The sequence below is a fragment of the Penicillium verrucosum genome (genome assembly GCF_028828655.1).
Source record: "Penicillium verrucosum strain IBT 35672 chromosome Unknown utg000004l_segment0_segment0, whole genome shotgun sequence".
NCBI classification, from domain to species: domain Eukaryota; kingdom Fungi; phylum Ascomycota; class Eurotiomycetes; order Eurotiales; family Aspergillaceae; genus Penicillium; species Penicillium verrucosum.
The window spans coordinates 3,523,053-3,541,268 of NW_026643213.1; the positions used below are offsets into that span (position 1 = coordinate 3,523,053).

Below are 18,216 nucleotides of genomic sequence, written 5' to 3' on the forward strand. Positions count from 1 at the left end.
GAACTACTAGTAAGACCTGAAACTTGACGGCATCTCATGCGAAATTGGCCCATAAGAAATATCCACTAGACTAAGAGATACTAACTGTTCAAGCCAGTATGACTAGACTTGACTCATGGCATCATGAGGATCTTGCCGGAGAAGGTTGCATTGACTATAGAGCAATCCTTCAAGTTTTGCCGATACTGTCAGCTTCATCCTAATTGTTATAGTGGATAGTACTACAGTGGGGGAAAAGCAGAGGAATAATCATTAATTGATTAAACTAGAAATGCAGGGGTTTGTATACCTGTTAAACCATCTAATCTATGCTCAATCTGTAGCAAACAAACTAGCAAATAGCAAACAAAATGCTCAATCTGTAGCAAATAACAAACATGCAAATGGCAAACATGCATGCATGGGATGATTGTCCAACAGTACAGTATCATTACGTGGGTTCAACTAGCTGCCCTAGTTCTCCCGAGGTCAAGTTCAATGGTAGTGCCAATGCGAGTACATGTTTTCTAGCTCTAATAAGAGGTGGAACCCCCTTTAGTTGCTTAGACGTCAATTGAGATTCCATTTTCTCCATCCCGCCCCCTCAATATCAACAATATTTGATCAACGACAGCAAAATGACCGTGGAAGTCCTTAAACCCGCAGACAACCACCTAAGCCACGGCCTTCCTGTGAATGGCGTTATTGGCGTTGCAAAAATTCACGTCAACGGGACCGTTCCCCATGTCAATGGCCTGAATGGCACCAATGGCCTCGCACCTATGCAGGCCAATGTCAACGGTGACACGTCGACTTCCGTGCACGCCGCTGGCACCACTGGAACCAGAGCACAGATTCCCATTGCCATTTGTGGTATGGCACTTCGGCTTCCTGGCGGCTTAGAAACTCCTCAGCAGTTATGGGATTTTCTATTGGCCAAGGGTGATGCCAGGAGTGTGGTGCCAGAGTCTCGCTACAACATTTCGTCATACCACTCCACGTCTGGACGGCCTGGCTCGGTTACTACTAAGTATGGATACTTCCTCAATGATGATGTTAGCTTGGGTGCTTTTGATACTTCTCGATTCACTCTTAGCCGTGCTGAGCTCGAAGGTGCTGACCCTCAGCTGCGCCGCATGCTCGAGGTGGTCAGAGAGTGTTTCGACGATGCTGGCGAGGTAAATTTTAGAGGAAGAAATATTGGGTGTTACATTGGATCTTACGGTGAAGATGTAAGTTGTGTTCTTGATCACTGTTTGCCCTTCCATGTATCAGTCTTTGTTCTGTTATACTAGTAGTAGTCGACCCCGTTGCTTGCCGCTAGAAGATCTTGACCTGCATACAGCTTTTGACGGGATATCACTGACTGAAACTTTAGTGGTTGGAAATGCAAACCAAAGATCCTCTTCAGTCTGGTCCTTACAGAGTCGACGGTTACAGCGATTTCATGTTGACCAACCGGGTTTCATATGAGATGGACATACATGGACCGAGGTAATTATATATGTATGCTCCTTTCCTACATGTTTCTGCTCAAATTCTAACACTGAAATAGTATGACGGTCCGCACTGCGTGTTCATCTGCTCTCACCAGTCTACATGAGGCTTGTCTTGCAATCCAACATGGCGACTGCGAGGCTGCTATAGTAGGAGGTATCAACTTGATCCTAGCTCCTGCCATGACAGCTTTCATGTCAGAGAAAGGCGTCCTCTCTCCTGAAGGCTCGTGCAAAACCTTTTCCAGCGACGCAGATGGATACGCGAGAGGCGAGGGCATCTCAGCTGTGTATATTAAACCGCTAGACGCGGCCTTGCGCGACGGAAACCCCATTCGTGCCGTGATCAAGAGCACTATGGCTAATCACGATGGAAAAACTCAGGGAATTACCTATCCCAGTACTGACTCCCAAGAAGCCATGATCAGAAAGACATACCAGCTCGCGGGGATCAGCGACTTTTCTCAGACTGCTTTTGTGGAATGTCACGGCACTGGAACTGCTGTTGGAGATCCTATAGAGACCAACGCCGTTGCTCGCGTATTTGGTGACGCGGGTGTCTTTATTGGCTCGGTCAAACCAAACTTAGGCCACTCTGAAGGTGCATCGGGCCTCACATCATTGATCAAAGCCGTACTCAGTCTGGAAAACCGTACCATTCTACCAAACATTAAACTCTCTAGCCCGAACCCAAAGATTCCCTTCAAGGAAAGAAAGTTGATCGTTCCTCTCAATCCCATCCCCTGGCCAGAATCTCGCCACGAGAGAGTTAGTGTGAACTCCTTCGGTATCGGAGGATCTAATGCGCATGTCATTCTCGATTCAGCGCGCAGTGTTAGATCCTCCAACTTTACCAGCAATGGCTATACTACTCCAGCTCCTGACACTGCCGCAAAAAAGCAGTCCAGTCCCAGCTCGCAGTTGTTGGTATTCTCAGCCAGCTCAGGGTCATCTTTGAAAACGATGAAGCAGACTTTCCACGATTTGGTTGGCAGCAAATGCCTAGGACCGCTTTCATCTGAATACCTCCAAAACCTAGCATACACTCTGGCAAACAAAAGAGAGCACCTTCCACATCGCGCTTTCATGGTTGCCCAGAGTGACGGGGCTGGCGTTGTATCTCCAAGCAAGAGAGTAGCAGGCTCGCGGCCAAATCTTGTCATGGTTTTCACCGGGCAAGGTGCTCAGTGGCCTCGTATGGGTCGGGAGCTGCTTCTGCGCTCTGATCTCTGTTTTCAAAGTACCATTCGCTCCCTCGATAAACACCTCCGAGATGCGCAGGCACCTTCTCTTCCACGATGGACCTTGGAAGAAGAGCTTTTGAAGCCACCACGGACGTCCGGTATGCAGACAGCAGAGCTTTCACAGCCACTTTGTACCGCCATCCAGATTGGCCTAGTCAACATGTTCTTGGCAGCCGGTGTTGAACCACAAGCGGCTGTGGGACACAGCAGCGGTGAGATCGCGGGCGCATATGCTGCTGGGGCTCTGACTGAAAAGGAAGCCATCATTGTGGCCTGGCAGCGCGGTCTTGCTGTCAAGAAACAAACAAAACCCGGGGCTATGGCTGCGATAGGACTAGGCTTGGATGAGGTGCGAGACCTCCTATCTCCCAATGTCACCGTCGCATGTGAGAACTCGAACAAGAGCATCACTTTGTCTGGTGATGCTCCTGAGATCAATGACACAATTTTGCGTATCAAAAAGACGCACCCTGAAGCCTTAACAAGGCTCCTTAAGGTTGACAGGGCCTATCACTCCCACCACATGAGCGAAATTGGAGAGGAGTACTCTGCTGTACTGCAGCGCAACTTCATCGGTAGGAAACCGGTCAGGCCATTCTTTTCAAGTGTAACTGGAAAGATAGAGACAATTCCGCTTGATGGGCCATACTGGCAGAAGAACCTTGAGTCCCGGGTGCTCTTTAGAACAGCAGTCCTACAGGTCCTCGCCCACATCGAGAACCCTGTTTTCTTGGAACTAGGGCCCCATTCAGCTCTTTCTGGCCCTCTTCGACAGATCTCGGCTGAGGTGTCGAGCTCGGCCCCATACGTGTCGACGATGTCGCGTGGTGAGGACTGCACTAAGACCTTCCTCTCGGCCGTTGGCAAGTTATTCGAGCTCAATGTTCCAATCGACTTTAGCACAATCGTAACTGGTGGACACTGTCTTTCAGACTTACCCCCGTATCCCTGGAACTACGAGACTGAGTACTGGCAAGAATCAAGAATATCGCGCGAATGGCGAAATCGCGAGTTCCCAAGTCATCCTCTCTTGGGTGTGCGCCAGCTTGAGAGCACCTCTCTCGAACCTAGCTGGCGGAATCTACTTCTTGTAGACAAGGACTGCAGCTGGCTTCGCGACCACAGGATTGAAAACAGCATGGTTTTCCCCTGTGCAGGCTACCTTGCCATGGTCGGTGAAGCGATGAGACAGCTGAGTCGCCCGCACACTGGGCTCACTATGCGCCGTATTGTGATTAGTACGGCTCTTCTTTTGGCCGACACGGGTAGCACCGAGTTGGTCACAACATTCCGTCCTCATCGACTCACCGACTCACTCCAAAGCCAGTGGTGGGACTTCACCATTGCTTCATTCAATGGGCATTCTTGGGTGTCGCACTGTACTGGTCAGGTTATGTCTGAAGCTGGCAATACTCAAACGGCAAAGGCTGACAACGCCCCGTTGCCTAGAAAGCTGGAGTCAGCGAGGTACTATAATTTCATGGATACAGCTGGCTTACAGTTTGGCCCTCGCTTTAGGCGCCTTGAGAACCCTAGATGTGGTATGGAGCAGGACTCATCAACCGCTGACCTGTCTAACGTGACAATCGGGGACGAAGAGAACTATCACCTGCACCCAACAGCTGTAGATGCAGTCTTTCAATCGGCTCTCTTTGCAGCACTTAAGGGTCATCCCAATACCACGCTATACCGGAGGGTGCCAACTAAGATTGCGAGCTTGACGATGCATCAATGTGAACCAAGCGGCGATATGAAGATATTAACGTCAGCAACACTGCTCAACCATGGCGGTGGTCTCGTCGGCCAAGCTCAACAGGTCATTCAAAATGGAAAAATCATTTTCCACGTGGAGGGACTGAGAATGTCGCCACTCCAGGAGGCTGAAGCAGCGGATAAAGATATTTCTCAGTACCCGGCACGCCTCACATGGGGCCCGCACCTCGACTTCCTGGATGATAAGCTTCTCATTCAACCATCGCTTCCCCGTGACGTGTACACTCCACTTTTGGACGAGCTGGCTCAACTGTGTCTCGTGTATACGCATCGTCTCATAAATGACGTTCCAACTTCAGTGTCCCACATGGAAAAATACCAGGCTTGGATCAGCACCCAAGTACAAAGCTTGGGCGAGAGCATAGATCCAGCAATCGCGGCTTCCGACGACGAAAGCATCATGGCGAAGATCCGCAGCCTCACTCAGAACATGTCTGACACACCCGTGGCAGCTTGTGCTATTGCTATGCAGAAGGTTGCCACGAACATATCTGGCTTGCTTTCTGGTCAAACCGAGGCCCTGGACATCCTCCTGGCCGACAATACACTCCATGAGATGTACGGCTCAATGGACACATGCGATAGATCAGAATTCATCAAACATTTGGCCCATACCAAACCCAATCTCAATATCCTTGAGATTGGTGCTGGAACCGGCGCCTCCACTGTGCAGATACTGAAGGATTTGACTCTGCCTAGGGCCATGGGGTTTGCCTCATATGGCCACTACACTTTTACCGATATCTCCTCCGGATTTTTTGTCTCCGCCAAGAAGCTACTCAAGGGCAATAACAACATGGAATTCCGCACAATGGACATTAGCAAAGACCCTATTGAGCAGGATTTCAGCAGCGACGTGAAGTACGATCTCGTCATTGCCACCAATGTGCTATACGTCACAAAAAACCTTGGCGAAAGTCTCAGGAATGTACGCAAATTACTAGGCTCTGACGGTAGACTGCTCCTCGTTGACCTCTTCTCAACTTCGAAATGGCCCAATTTTATCTTGGGTACTCTGCCCAGCTGGTGGTCCGGCGAGTCGGATGGACGGTCTGACGAGCCATATGTCACCCCGGTCCGTTGGAACTCAGAACTTACAGCAGCGGGCTTTGAGCAACCTGCCATTGTTCTCGACGGCGAGGAGCCTCATCAGCTTAGTGCCCTCATCGTAGCAAAAGCCAAAGCAGACGGCACACCAGCGATAAACGGCCACAACCTCAAGGCAGTCTCACTGTTGTGTGACGACAACAGCACGCCTAGTCTTGTAAACTCTGTTTCTCAACAACTCCAAGACAATGGCTACACCGTGCACACTGTTCAGCTTGGCGAAAGGCTGCCAGATAATCAAGACGTGCTTTGTCTGCTTGACTATGATCGCCCCTTCTTTGAAGATATCGATGAGACGCGGTACAGCGCTTTCCAGAGTCTTGTCGGAACGCTTGGCAGGTCTCGCCTGCTATGGGTTATGCGACCTTGTCATATTCGATGCCAAAACCCAAGGTACGCCCAAAGTATTGGTGCTGCACGCACAATCCGCAGCGAGATGCTCCTGAATGTCGGTACTTTGGAAGTGGATGACATGCAATCCTCGTTGGACCGAATTGTTGAAGTGTTTGAGCGCTATCAGACACGCAACCCGGACGAGATTCTCAAGCCTGATTTTGAGTATGCCATTTCCGAAGGTGAGGTATACGTCAGCCGTCTATACCCATTCTTACTCGAAGAGGAAACCGCGTCAGGCTCAAGAGACTCAGAGAACGACCAGGATCAGGTGGCGCTTCACATGGCGAACCCAGGTCGTCTGACGTCTTTGACATGGCAAACTTCCGGACCGAAAAAGCTGAGAGACAACCATGTGGAGGTGCACATCCATGCTTCTAGTCTGAATTTCAGAGTAAGTACTTTTGCACAGGCTTGATAGCAACGGAAGGATTCCCGCTGATCAATTGAACAGGATGTCTTATGTGCTCTAGGTGTAGTCCCCTTCCCTGAAGAGGGTCTAGGCCTGGAAGCCAGTGGTGTTGTCTGCTGTGTTGGTCCGAATGTCAAAAACTTCCAAATCGGTGATCGAGTGATGCTTCTTGGTAACGGTTCTTTTGCGACGAACATTACAGTCGATGAGAGACACTGTCAAAAGATTCCTGATATCTTGACATTTGAGGACGCAGCAACGATGCCCGCTGTTTTTGCGACAGCGATTTACGCATTGTTCAATCTGGGACACTTGCAAAAGGGACAGGTAAGTCCATTCCACACAATCGAGCCAATCCACGTCACTATCTAACTTGGTCTTTCTTGTAGTCGATACTTATCCACAGCGCTTGCGGTGGTGTTGGTCTTGCTGCCATCCAGCTCGCGAGGATGGCCGGGGCCGAAATATACATGACTGTCGGCAGCGAGGATAAGGTTGCACACCTAACCAATGAGCTAGGCTTCCCTAAGAATCGGATTTTCAACTCTCGGGATATCAGCTTCGTGGATGGCTTGATGCGTGAGACCCATAGCAAGGGCGTGGACTTGGTCCTGAATTCCCTGTCGGGTGAGCTTTTGCATGCGACCTGGCACTGTGTCGCCGAGTTCGGTACTATGGTTGAGATCGGAAAGCGGGATCTTCTGGGCTTTGGTCGCCTCGACATGGATGTCTTCTTGGCGAACAGAACCTATGCTTGTCTAGATCTCGACCAGCTCAGAGAAAAGAGACAGGATTCTTGCAAAGAGTGAGTGGCAAATCCCTATTCCGAGTCGTGTTTTATGATAGGGAGCTGACATTTCTTACTATAGATTGCTTCGTTCCATCGTGGAGTTCTACGAGAAGGGCGATATCAGCCCCATCAGGCCCATCAAAACCTTTGATGCGTCAGAAATCCAGAGCGCGTTCCGAAATATGCAACAGGGCCAGCACATCGGCAAGCTTGTCATCTCCATTCGAGACAAAGATGGCTGCGTTATGGTCAGCAAGTCGAATCGTGTAAAGACAGCCAAAAAGCTGAATCTAGACAACTCAGCATCCTACTTGCTTGTGGGTGGACTTGGTGGTCTAGGACGCTCAGTATCACGTCTACTGGTCGAGAATGGTGCCCGCCGCTTGCTTTTCCTTTCCAGAAGCTCGGGACAAAGTCCCGACCACGCCGAATTTGTGCGTGAAATGGAGAGCATGGGTTGTGAAGTTGTTCTCATCAAAGGCAGCGTTACCAATTCTGACGATGTGGCGTATACGGTGCAACAAGCCGGTCCCTCCTTGAGAGGTATCTTGCAGTGCACTATGGTGCTCAGAGATGTTGGATTCATGCAAATGACTATCGACGACTGGCACGCAGCTTCTGCGCCCAAGGTGCGCGGCACATGGCTCCTGCATGAGGCCACTATCGCGGCTGGCATCACCCTCGACTTCTTCTTGCTCTTTTCATCGCTGTCTGGAACCCTTGGCACACCAGGCCAGGCCAATTATGCTGGTGCGAACACATTCCTCGATGCTTTCGTACAGTACAGGACCAATCTTGGCCTGGCTGCGGCTGCAATCAACATTGGAGCTGTCATGGACGTTGGCGCCGCCTCTCTGGATGACAGTCTGATGCAGAGAATGGCACAGGCGTGCGCCCTGGGAATTAAGGAGCTGGAATTGCTGGAGTATATCACGGCAGCACTATCGACATTCTCGCCGATCAGTGAGGCAGATCAGCCAGACGTCACCAGCAATGGTTGCACTGCTATAAGCAGTGCCAAATTCTTTGACAGACACACGTTCATCACTGGTCTTGGAACAACCATGCCGCTTAACAACCCCGATAACCGCGCCTTTCACCGACAGGATAGGAGGATGGCACTTTACCACAACACCTCGGACTCCTCTGCTTCTCAAAATGCCGACTGTAAAAGCACCAACGGCCTCGATGCATTCTTGAAGCGTGTTCACGCTAGCACCGTCGAAGAAGGTGGTGCGCTCGCGCTCCTCCGTACCAAAGAGACTACTTCGTTCCTCGCACGCCAGATTGGCCTCAAGCTATTTACTATCCTTCTCCGCTCCGATGAGGATCTAGACACGGCTGTTCCGCTCTCACAGCTAGGCATGGACTCGCTGAGCAGTGTCGAGATGCGTAGTTGGTGGCGCCAGGCTTTCGGATTTGACATTACAGTGCTGGAGTTGTTGGGTATGGGAAATTTGGATGCACTTGGAAAGCATGCAGCGGAAGGAATTGCAAAGACGCTTGGATTGGGGGAGTAGAGACTGTTTTATCTGTGAAATGGATAGAGTCAAGGACTACACTATAATCAGTTACAATCTCCCATGCATGCATGCATGTTGTTTGCTGCAGACTGAGCCTTTTGATATTGTTTGCTATTTGCTATTTGTTGTTTGCTACAATTGAGCAATGTTTGCAGGGTATATAAACCCCTGCATGATTAGTTTTAGCAATTAAGAATCTTTCTCCTGCTTTTTCCCACTCTCAGTAGTAATCTACCATAGATTGCTCAACAGTTATGTACCACCTGCAGTAGTATAGTAGGGGAATTTAACCTCCTCCCACCCCCCACCCCTAAGGGGGTGGGGGGTAGGGGAGGAATTATAATACTTGACTAAGATATTAGTCCTAGAGAGAGAGTATTGGCTATATAGGCAGCTGCTAAGCTAGCTAGTAGCTAGATTAGGAGCTAGGAGCTAGATTAGGAGGTAGCTTAGGAGGTAGCTTAGTAGGTAGCTTAGTAGTCAAGTTGGTCAGCATGGATTAGTTTCGTTATGGCGGTATTAGAAATTGAACCATTTTTTTCGCCTTTACAGAAAATTTCATAGAGATTCACTATAAGATAATAAGGATGGTAAACGTGATTTTTGTGATATTCATTCATAATGATCTGGCTCTAGTGCTGTAAGGGAGGAGGGACATATTATAATTGCGACCGGGCCAGGTCTTTACTTAAAGGGTGGTCTGGAAAATATATAACAAAAACATACAAAAGCAAAAACATACAACAGTGAGGATTCGCTGGTGGTCACCCACCCAACTACTAACTCACCGGCGTGTGGCTTGAGTACGGCTGAGCGGACGGGAAGCCCTATTTTCCACACCCTATGGTCGTATGTATTATGCTATTTGTAGAGGAGGATCACATAGTGAAAGATTAATAGGGACTGTAGGTGGTTGGTGATGATGAGAAGGTGAGGCAGTATAGATGGGGTGAGAATTAGGGTCAAAATCGAGCCTTTCAGCTGAATAATATCATTGGATCATACTGTTTCCCCTGAAACGCTCGACATCTTGGCATCTGTATATAACTTCTAACTGGAAATATCATACCAGGTTTGTATCTATGGCATTATTGGTTATTTGAGAGATCTTAATACGCCATCTATTCTTTCCAAGGTGTCAGACTGGGATATGGCCTCCCTAGGCCCTAAACAGGAACCGAGGTTTTTGTTATGGTCTAGTGGAAAATACGCCGTATTTATTCCCTCACAAGGTTATGTCCGTCTACGAAGCGGTATAGGCGCCAGCTGCCAAAACCCTATTTCCGGTAAATGTTCATGCCTCGATGCCTTGCTTTGGCCTGGCGGCCTGAATTAATACCGGCAGAAGAATTAAAATACCTGAATTACCATGACACTTCCTTAATAATCAAAGTAGCCTGATTTTGCTGGCGATGACAACTCTCAAATATGAAGCTTTTCATCCCATACAAATTCAGATATCTCGACTTTCTTAGGTGGTTTGCAAGAGTCAAAAAATGAAGTTTTTTATCTCATACAAATTCAGATATCTCTGTTTTTTTTGGCGGTTTGTAAGTGTTAAAAAATGAAGCTTTTCATCTGCATACAAAGGGCTTCATTTTGACACTTACAAACCGTCCGATAAAGTAGAGATATCTGCATTTGTGTGGGATGAAAAACTTCATTTTTGGGACTTACAAACCATCCAAAAGCATGGAGATGTCGCCGTTTGTATGGGGATCAAAAGCCTCATTTTTTTTGGGTTAACGGCGCCTAGTTATTCCATGCCGAGTTGGTTACAGGCCTGAAGGCGGTCTAAAACAAGGCTTAATTCAGCGTCGTCGAATGATTTACAGTACATTGTATAGGGCGGTGTAAGCAGCGGTCAATAACCAGGCCAAAGCAAGGCATCAAGGCATCAACATTTACCAGAAATAGGGTTTTGGCAGCTGGCGCCTTCCCGCTTCGTAGTCCGTCATCGAACTCTAATTTAGCGGCTTTGTGAGAGAAGATCCCGACTTATATACAGATAATCCGTTAGATCTTACCATAGGATTTAATTCCGGATATTTATCAAATGATATCTACAACATACTGCGGTGAAAAAGCCCCGAGATGGCCGACTTGTCGGGCCTTTTGAGTCCCGATGTCCGGCTGTCAGATTGGGGGCTGAGATCATACATGTCGATACGATAATATATAAATTTGGTGATGTCCCAAACAAAAAGCCTGTACAGTTTGGTTCTCCCAAAGACATATATTAACCGCCCTTGTTTCTGATATTAGCTTCTCCATCTCTTATTGCACAACTCCCATGTCTCATCTTATCTTGATTATCGGTGCTGGGCTCGGCGGCCTTTGCTTGGCCCAGGGACTGAAAAAACGGAACATGCCATTCAAACTCTTTGAACAGGACGAAAGGCATGATTTTCGGACTCAGGGGTACAGATTGAGGGTGAGCAGTGAAGGTATCTACGCCCTCCAGGATACCCTGTCGCCTGAGCTATATGCTCTGTTCGAGAACACCTGCGCCGAGACGATCATGGGGGGAGTGAGACTTAAACCCAATGGTACACCACTAGGCGGCACTGGTCCTCCTAGGCCCCTTGGGTCGGCTACTTTTCTCGAGCCCCAGACCGTTGATCGGAACACGTTCCGTGAGGTTCTGCTAACGGGTTTGGATGAGCATGTGTTTTTCGGAAAGAGCTTCGACCATTACACCGTGGACGACGGAAACACGATTGCATTCTTTGCAGATGGTTCAAAGGAAACTGGAGCTCTGATTATTGGTGCAGATGGAGTTCGATCTAGGGTCCGCAAACAGTACCTACCAGATCTAATGGGTATTGATACTGGTATGCGCATCGTCTTTGGAAAGACACCTTTGAGCCCCGAATTTCTGGCTCGGTTTCCCCAGGCGTACCATCATGGAATGTCGCTTGTTTCAAACCCAGACGATGAGTCTCGGACCTCCTTGCTATTTGAAGCCATCCGTTTCCCACACGCAGAAAAAGTCTCGAAACCTCAGCTTCCCGACCCATACGTGTATTGGGTGCTTATCACTCATCATTCGAATATCACGTCGTCAGACGGCACATTATGGCCATTAAGCCCAGAAAGGTCAGCTGAACTTGCTCGACATATTACCAAGTCATGGCATCCTGACTTGCAGGTGCTTTTCGAGATGCAAGACGAGGCTCAAACGTCAACCCGGTGGATGATTTCTGCCTCACCAGAGTTGGCCTCCTGGGAGTCCTCACCCCATGTAACTTTACTCGGCGATGCGATTCATCCCATGCCCCCAACTGGAGCGATGGGGGCTAACACTGCCTTGCGTGACGCTGCAGATCTGGCTCGTAGGCTTGAGGTTGCAGTAAATTCGCAAACCCTCGGTCGACATGTCATCGGGGAGTATGAATCAGAGCTACGTGATTCAGCCAGAACGGCAATCGCATTGAGCTGGCAAGGTGGTATGAAAGGCTTCAGGCTCAAACCAGCCGAGGAATGCGAGCAGATTCTCTTATGATCTCGCTTTAGCTAGTATTGAACTACTCTCACCTCTCTGTATTACCAGCTATTCCTTATAGAAAGTTTATTAAATATACTGAAAGTGCTTTAAGCCCACAACTAGAGATGTGCTGCTTTAAATTATTATATATTCTAACTAATGGTTTAACACCGGCAAAAGCCAGAGGCGAACACAAGAACCCCGGCTTAGCCTGGAGGGAGCGCCGAATTGAAGGTGGCCAAGCAACGAAAGCTTACGAAGCCATCCAATCAGTTAGGCATACCCCAGCGAGGCGCGTTCACGATGATTCCAGTCAGACAACCGGCGATGATACCGGCGCCGGGAAGCGTGATGATCCAACCCATATAGATCCAGGCCACCATTCGCCAGTTGATCGTTCGCCAGGTGCCGTTGCAAAGTCCAACGCCGACGGTAGCACCAGTAATACACTGGGTGGTGGAGACGGGGAGCTCTGCAAGTGTGACATGTTAGCGAGTGGTCTTGTAATGATGTGGGATTAGATAAAAGGAGACATACTCAGCCTGGTGGCAATAATGACAGCAATGGCGGCACCCAGCTCCATAGCGAACCCACGAGAGGGAGAGTGCAGGGTAAGACGGTTACCCAGGTTGCGCATGATGTGATAGCCGTATGTCCAAATTCCGATGGCGATAGAGACACCACCGAAGACACTGGAGAATGTGCGTTAGCACAGGAGCGTCCTTAAATTGGAGGACTGAAGCTTACAGGATCCAGATTGGGACCTCGGTCTTAGCGCCTTCAAGGGCACCGGTTCTCCAAATAGCGTAGATGGTAGCGTAGGGGCCGACAGCACTGGGAATAGTTAGTGCATGAGTCGATGGTAGGTAGGTGAAGTGGAAAAGCTAACTTTGCAACATCGTTCGCACCATGGGTGAAAGAAGCAGTACAGGCTGTCAAAATCTGGAGGAAAGAAAACATGTACTCCGCTTCGTTATCATAGTGTTCAGCATGGGCATGGGTCTTCTCGAGATCGCCGGCGAGTCTACTCTCGCCCTTCTGGTCGCTAACAATGTCTTGCTCGACACCGTGGAACAAGCCCTTCTTCAGCATCCAGAACAGGACTGCACGATTATACCATGCTCCCTCGGGACGAGGACCACAAACGTTAATGACATCAGGATCCACGGATTTTGTCTCGCTATCCGAGTTGGCAGTGACCTGATGCTCTGCCTTGAGATCAGGAGAGTCAGGTTCACTGTTGCTGTTGCTGTGGCTTTGTTCGACATCAGTGGAGCGCTCGGCTTCCAGTTCCTCTAGGGTCTTGTGGCCCCGATAGAAGTTACGGACGGTGTCAACATGGGCAGGACGAGGAGGGACTTCACCACGGCTGAGGAGAAGAGGGCCGTAGATCAGATCCCAAGGCTTGAGTTGCCAGTCACCCCTGATGACCCTGCGGTAGATCCAGGGGCAAAGGAAGACGGCAGAGATAAGAGCCATCCCAACGGCAACACCAATAACAGTTCCAGCTATCTCAGGCCCTTCAAGGTCAATCCTGCTGCTACCACCCTTCCAGACAATAAGCACTGTATCTTATTAGTAGCTGATACAAAAGGATCAGGGTCTTGAGGGGACATACTGGTAAGGAGGCCGGTAGTCAAGAAGAAGTAGAATGGAATGGTGTACAACGCCTTGAGGGCGGGATCCTTCCGTAGTAGGATACCATACTTGGTGATCAAAAAGATAATCGCACCAGCAACACCAGATAAGAGAGGTGCAATAACCCAGGCAAGGAACACCTGCACAACACCAGAGTTAATATCACCTCCCCACCAGATAATATCATCAGAACCGATAAGTGCAATACCCATTCCAAGAACACCACCGAGAATGGAGTGGGTTGTTGAAACAGGAAGACCAATCTTGGTACAGATGGTAAGATATATAGAGGAGGCAACCACAGCGCAACACATTCCAAGCATGAGGGAGGGGGCGTTGTCGGCGAACGCATCGATCGTGACGATCTTGGTACGGATAGTATCGGCAACACTGCTTCCTACACCAACACTACAAACACGGGTGAGTACGAGGCCAGGAAACGGAAAGCAGGTTATAAACTTACGCTCCAGCAAACTCCAGGATAGATCCGAGGATCATGGCCTGCCAGTGCTTTAGCGAACGCGACGAAACAGACGTCGACCAGGAGTTGGCGCAATCATTGGCGCCGATGTTCCAGGCATCGAGGAATGCAAATATCGTGCCAATAGCAAAGATATAATCATACTGCTGAAGAACCATGTTGACTGTGGGCAGAAAGCAACAACGCGCGCTGGCTTGTCCTTTCTGGAAAGGTTCTAGAAGGATTCTGGAGGGCTGCCGGGATAAAGAGGAAATTAGTAGGATTATGCCTTTATATGTGCCAGCCCCAATACGGGCCAGGACATGACAGCCATTTCGCTATAGATGCAGTGGTGCAACCATCCAGCATGCCAAGCTGCCCAGGCCCACCGTGCCGCCAAGAAACTCTCCGCCGTCTGTGCACTCGCCAAGATGGGCCTCCGCCGACGAATCCGACGATCGCATACCACAACGTGTAAGCCCCATGTAGAAAGCTTCAGACTACCTGACCATACCCACGCTAAATGTTGGGCTAATTTCGCGAGATGTTGTAGAAACACGAGGTCCTATTCGCGAATGTCCTCCTCCCAACTGACACACCTGTATCATCCTCTTGGGGCAGGAACGTGAAAGCCTCGATTGGACTCCAGCTACTATAGCCATAATCTGCCCTGTCCCTTGGCAGGATATATGAGCTCTAGCTGGTGCGCCATGTAGGCACCTTACACAAGCCTCGCAACTGGTGTTCACCACATCGTGCTTACATTCAACTTTCTTATTGGCTGGTTTAATTAAATTATTGACATTGAGCCCCGATTCTGATTCTGACATCCGGCGCACCTCTGGACATCCACGTCTGGTGTCGCGTGGCCACCGTGACCCAGCTCTCTTAGTTCCTCGACTTGTTTCTGGAGGTGCTGGATATAGTCCACCGCTGTCTCGAGCAGTTCTGCCTGGCCAAGCAAGTTTCGAGTGAGCACATTTATCTGCCAGGCTAGGGGATTGGCTGTATCAGTTGCCTCCATACCTTGGTACCACTCATTTCCTTATTACCCGTGCCTCCCATCCTCATTATCCGCTCTATTTGGCCAAGCGCTGCTTTCATCCTATCTCGTTGACACTTCTGGGCGTCAGCGTGCTGCCTCCTCCGAGTCTCCGTTGAATTTGGATTTGTCATGATGAGGAGCGAGCCGCCTGCTCCAGTGAACTTCTGTTAGCCCATCTATCTCCCCTGAGTATAGTATTGATATTCCACGCGCACTCAGAGGGTCAACTACCTTTCGGTCGGATCTCGACCAACTGTCGCTTTCTGTATAGGGAACAAGACGATTTCATTTGTCCCGCGTCCGCTTGAGTGGGCTGCAAATTCGCATGCACGTGCGCCATTGTTAATATGTGGTTTCAGCGCTAAGTTCGCCTTATTGATAGCTTGATGGTTTTTCAACAGTTCCAGGCCATCGGGCTCGCCGGGTGGGTATATATATTGGCCACGCAAATGACTCGGGCTTTAGCCTGCACGTATGAATGCTGTGCGTCGTGTGGAGACCGGAATAAAGAGAAGGTTATTCAATATCTGACTATTAATAACCTTTGCTAGAGACTGCACGCACAGACTCCAGTATTAATTCTTCCGAGAATGTGCTTCCCCCTGTCAACAAGGTTGTCCCACTCCTAGCAGGCACCAGGGCTCACTTGAGTCAGCCAAGAAGAGGGAGAGGTAAAAGTCTCTGACAACAACCGGCGAAGGACGCGAGCCCATGCTCGGGTCAATTCGCAAATTCTTTTGGTTGATAATGCAATTGCATGTGATTAATAGTGGTAAGTGGCATAAGGAGGATGCTTAATAGATAACTAGAACCAGAATATATTGGCATATTTCGAACCACTATACTTCCTTTTCTTGTTTGGCTCTAGCGACATGTGTTTTCAGAGGTCAGTGTTTTTATTTTCGTCTTTAGTTGAATGTTATAGGAAAAGCTGGGTCGGATTTATATGGCGAATCAGAATGGATTCTGGACGTAACTCCCAATCCACCAGAGTCACAGAACATAGAACAACACATCTTCTTGTTTTGTTTTGTTTTGATTGCGTAAAGGCGTCTGTTGCTTGAAATCAGCTAACTGTCTTCCTATGCGGCAAGATGAGTACGCTTTTGCGGTCTACCCGCCAGGGTACGAGGCTAGGTGGTATACATGGTTTTTGCGCTGCTCTTGGAACATGCAATCGCCTAAAGAAAGGGGAGAAGAAGCATACACAAAATTAAATACGAAGATATATCAACTGTGTAGCAACTAAGTCTACCACAAAAAAACAAAAACAAAAAGATGAACAAAGAAAACAAAAGAAAAGAAAAGAAATCCCTATGTCCCGCTGGACAGCTAGCTTCCCTTCCATTTTCTCTTTCCAATGAATACAATACATTTTTGTATACATCGCTCTACTTCTGCGTCTGTGCTTTCGAGTCCGCTTTCTCTCTGATCTCACATGCTTGAAGGGAGAAAGCCAGTAATATTTGCCCAAGTGAGTCCATATGGCTTTCATTTTTAGTTTCGAAAGGCCCATACTCGTTCATTTTCAAAAAGCTGGGTTTAGCCGATGAGCTCTGGCTTGGTGGAGTCGACGGCCTCTTGCTTAGGCGAGTGGGCAGCTTCGGACTCGGGGGGGTATCACGAATATAGTCCACATAACCAGCGTCAAACTCCGCGAAAGTCAGATAAATGTGGTGACGATCCTGGGAGACGAGGAGGCGACTGTGGGGGGCATCTGTTCTTAGCAAATTTTCCAACCTTTTATTTTCTCCTAATGAAATAACATACCTAAATTTGGAACCCGAAGTAAGCTCAGCAGGTGTCGGGGGATGCTGGCAAATCCATGCAGCCATCTGGGCACTCTCCTGCTTTCGGGTGGAGTCGTCGGGGTCTGTGTCACGAGAGAAGGGCTTGACCTCGACGATGGCCATTATTGGGTTATTTTGATCACGCTGATAGCGAAGAAAGCCATCCAATCGTGCCTCATAGACCTTTTGCCCATTATATCTCTTCACCACTAAGGCGTGGCGTTCGGGTGTCCAATCTGCCTGGATGCCAACAAAATTAATCAGCAGTGCTTCAAGGTAAAGAAGCAGTGCCGTGTTAACGATTTGTTCGTCACTGATGCTTTTGAAAGCATGGCCCAGGTCCCCAGTGGGCGGAGAGAAGGGCGAAATGTAGTCCTCAGTCTCTGGACTTTCGTCGTCATCACTAGTTTCTAGGCTTTCGTCATCATCATCAATGGAAAGGCCCCCTATGCCAAGGCTTGTATCGTTGCGTGTGCTGGTACCCTCGGGTGCCCTCGTTTTTTGTTGAACGTGTTGGTGTAACAGGGTTAACATCCCTTGACTGGGCACGACCGGCTTGATTCTGGCTTCTAGTTTTCATTGGCGAAAATTCAAGCTTGGGGATAAACACATCCTGAGATGGATCGATGGTGTCTGAATTGAGCTGATATAGACGAACAAGTGAGAAAGCGCCAAGAGATGAAAAACCTTCATTCTGGTGCCATGCCAGATTTTTAGAGATGGTTGATTTGTATTGCACCCAACTAGACATTGCTTTTAGGTGTTCTCGAGCGACATGGATATGTTGCTCGGTGACATTCCATTTCTCACGCTCGGACGAGCGTGATAGTTTGGTGGCTTGATTTTTCACCCATAAAACCCGGAGAAGAAGAAATTGTTTCAAGCCGATTTTTGATCCGGAGGCTGGGGACTCGAACGAATGGATTGTCTTGGTGCCAACATTTGCGGTCTTCACCTGTCCTAACCAAGAATCTTGATTCTTTGGGACGTATGGCATTTCCGGTAAAAGATATGACAAGTAAGAATAGATAACCCTAGAAGTAGGTATATGTATGTCAAGAGGATATGAGCACAATTGT

The 18,216-nt window shown here is 48.8% G+C and overlaps 5 protein-coding genes across 5 annotated transcripts; 2 read left to right on the forward strand and 3 right to left on the reverse strand.

Moving 5' to 3' along the window:
- Positions 1-617: 617 nt before the first annotated feature.
- N7516_010614 (type I polyketide synthase) lies at positions 618-9,123 on the forward strand (the record flags this gene model as incomplete). Its single annotated transcript, XM_057223332.1, has 7 exons — positions 618-1,211; positions 1,358-1,473; positions 1,535-6,386; positions 6,447-6,731; positions 6,794-7,209; positions 7,274-8,640; positions 9,080-9,123. 7 exons carry the CDS (start codon positions 618-620, stop codon positions 9,121-9,123), a joined length of 7,674 nt encoding a protein of 2,557 aa, XP_057070553.1.
- Positions 9,124-11,010: 1,887 nt separating this feature from the next.
- Positions 11,011-12,222, forward strand: N7516_010615 (FAD-dependent oxidoreductase; the record flags this gene model as incomplete). Its single annotated transcript, XM_057223333.1, has 1 exon — positions 11,011-12,222. The coding sequence occupies one exon, from the start codon at positions 11,011-11,013 to the stop codon at positions 12,220-12,222; it is 1,212 nt and encodes a 403-aa protein (XP_057070554.1).
- Positions 12,223-12,473: 251 nt separating this feature from the next.
- N7516_010616 (inorganic phosphate transporter) lies at positions 12,474-14,481 on the reverse strand (the record flags this gene model as incomplete). The annotated part of the gene is made up of 6 exons (XM_057223334.1): positions 12,474-12,676; positions 12,742-12,896; positions 12,952-13,038; positions 13,094-13,769; positions 13,823-14,250; positions 14,306-14,481. 6 exons carry the CDS (start codon positions 14,479-14,481, stop codon positions 12,474-12,476), a joined length of 1,725 nt encoding a protein of 574 aa, XP_057070555.1.
- A 611-nt stretch (positions 14,482-15,092) lies between these two features.
- Positions 15,093-15,687, reverse strand: N7516_010617 (uncharacterized protein; the record flags this gene model as incomplete). Its single annotated transcript, XM_057223335.1, has 3 exons — positions 15,093-15,254; positions 15,329-15,495; positions 15,579-15,687. The coding sequence occupies 3 exons, from the start codon at positions 15,685-15,687 to the stop codon at positions 15,093-15,095; spliced, it is 438 nt and encodes a 145-aa protein (XP_057070556.1).
- A 1,051-nt stretch (positions 15,688-16,738) lies between these two features.
- Positions 16,739-18,134, reverse strand: N7516_010618 (uncharacterized protein; the record flags this gene model as incomplete). The annotated part of the gene is made up of 3 exons (XM_057223336.1): positions 16,739-17,051; positions 17,118-17,706; positions 17,825-18,134. The coding sequence occupies 3 exons, from the start codon at positions 18,132-18,134 to the stop codon at positions 16,739-16,741; spliced, it is 1,212 nt and encodes a 403-aa protein (XP_057070557.1).
- Positions 18,135-18,216: the final 82 nt, after the last annotated feature.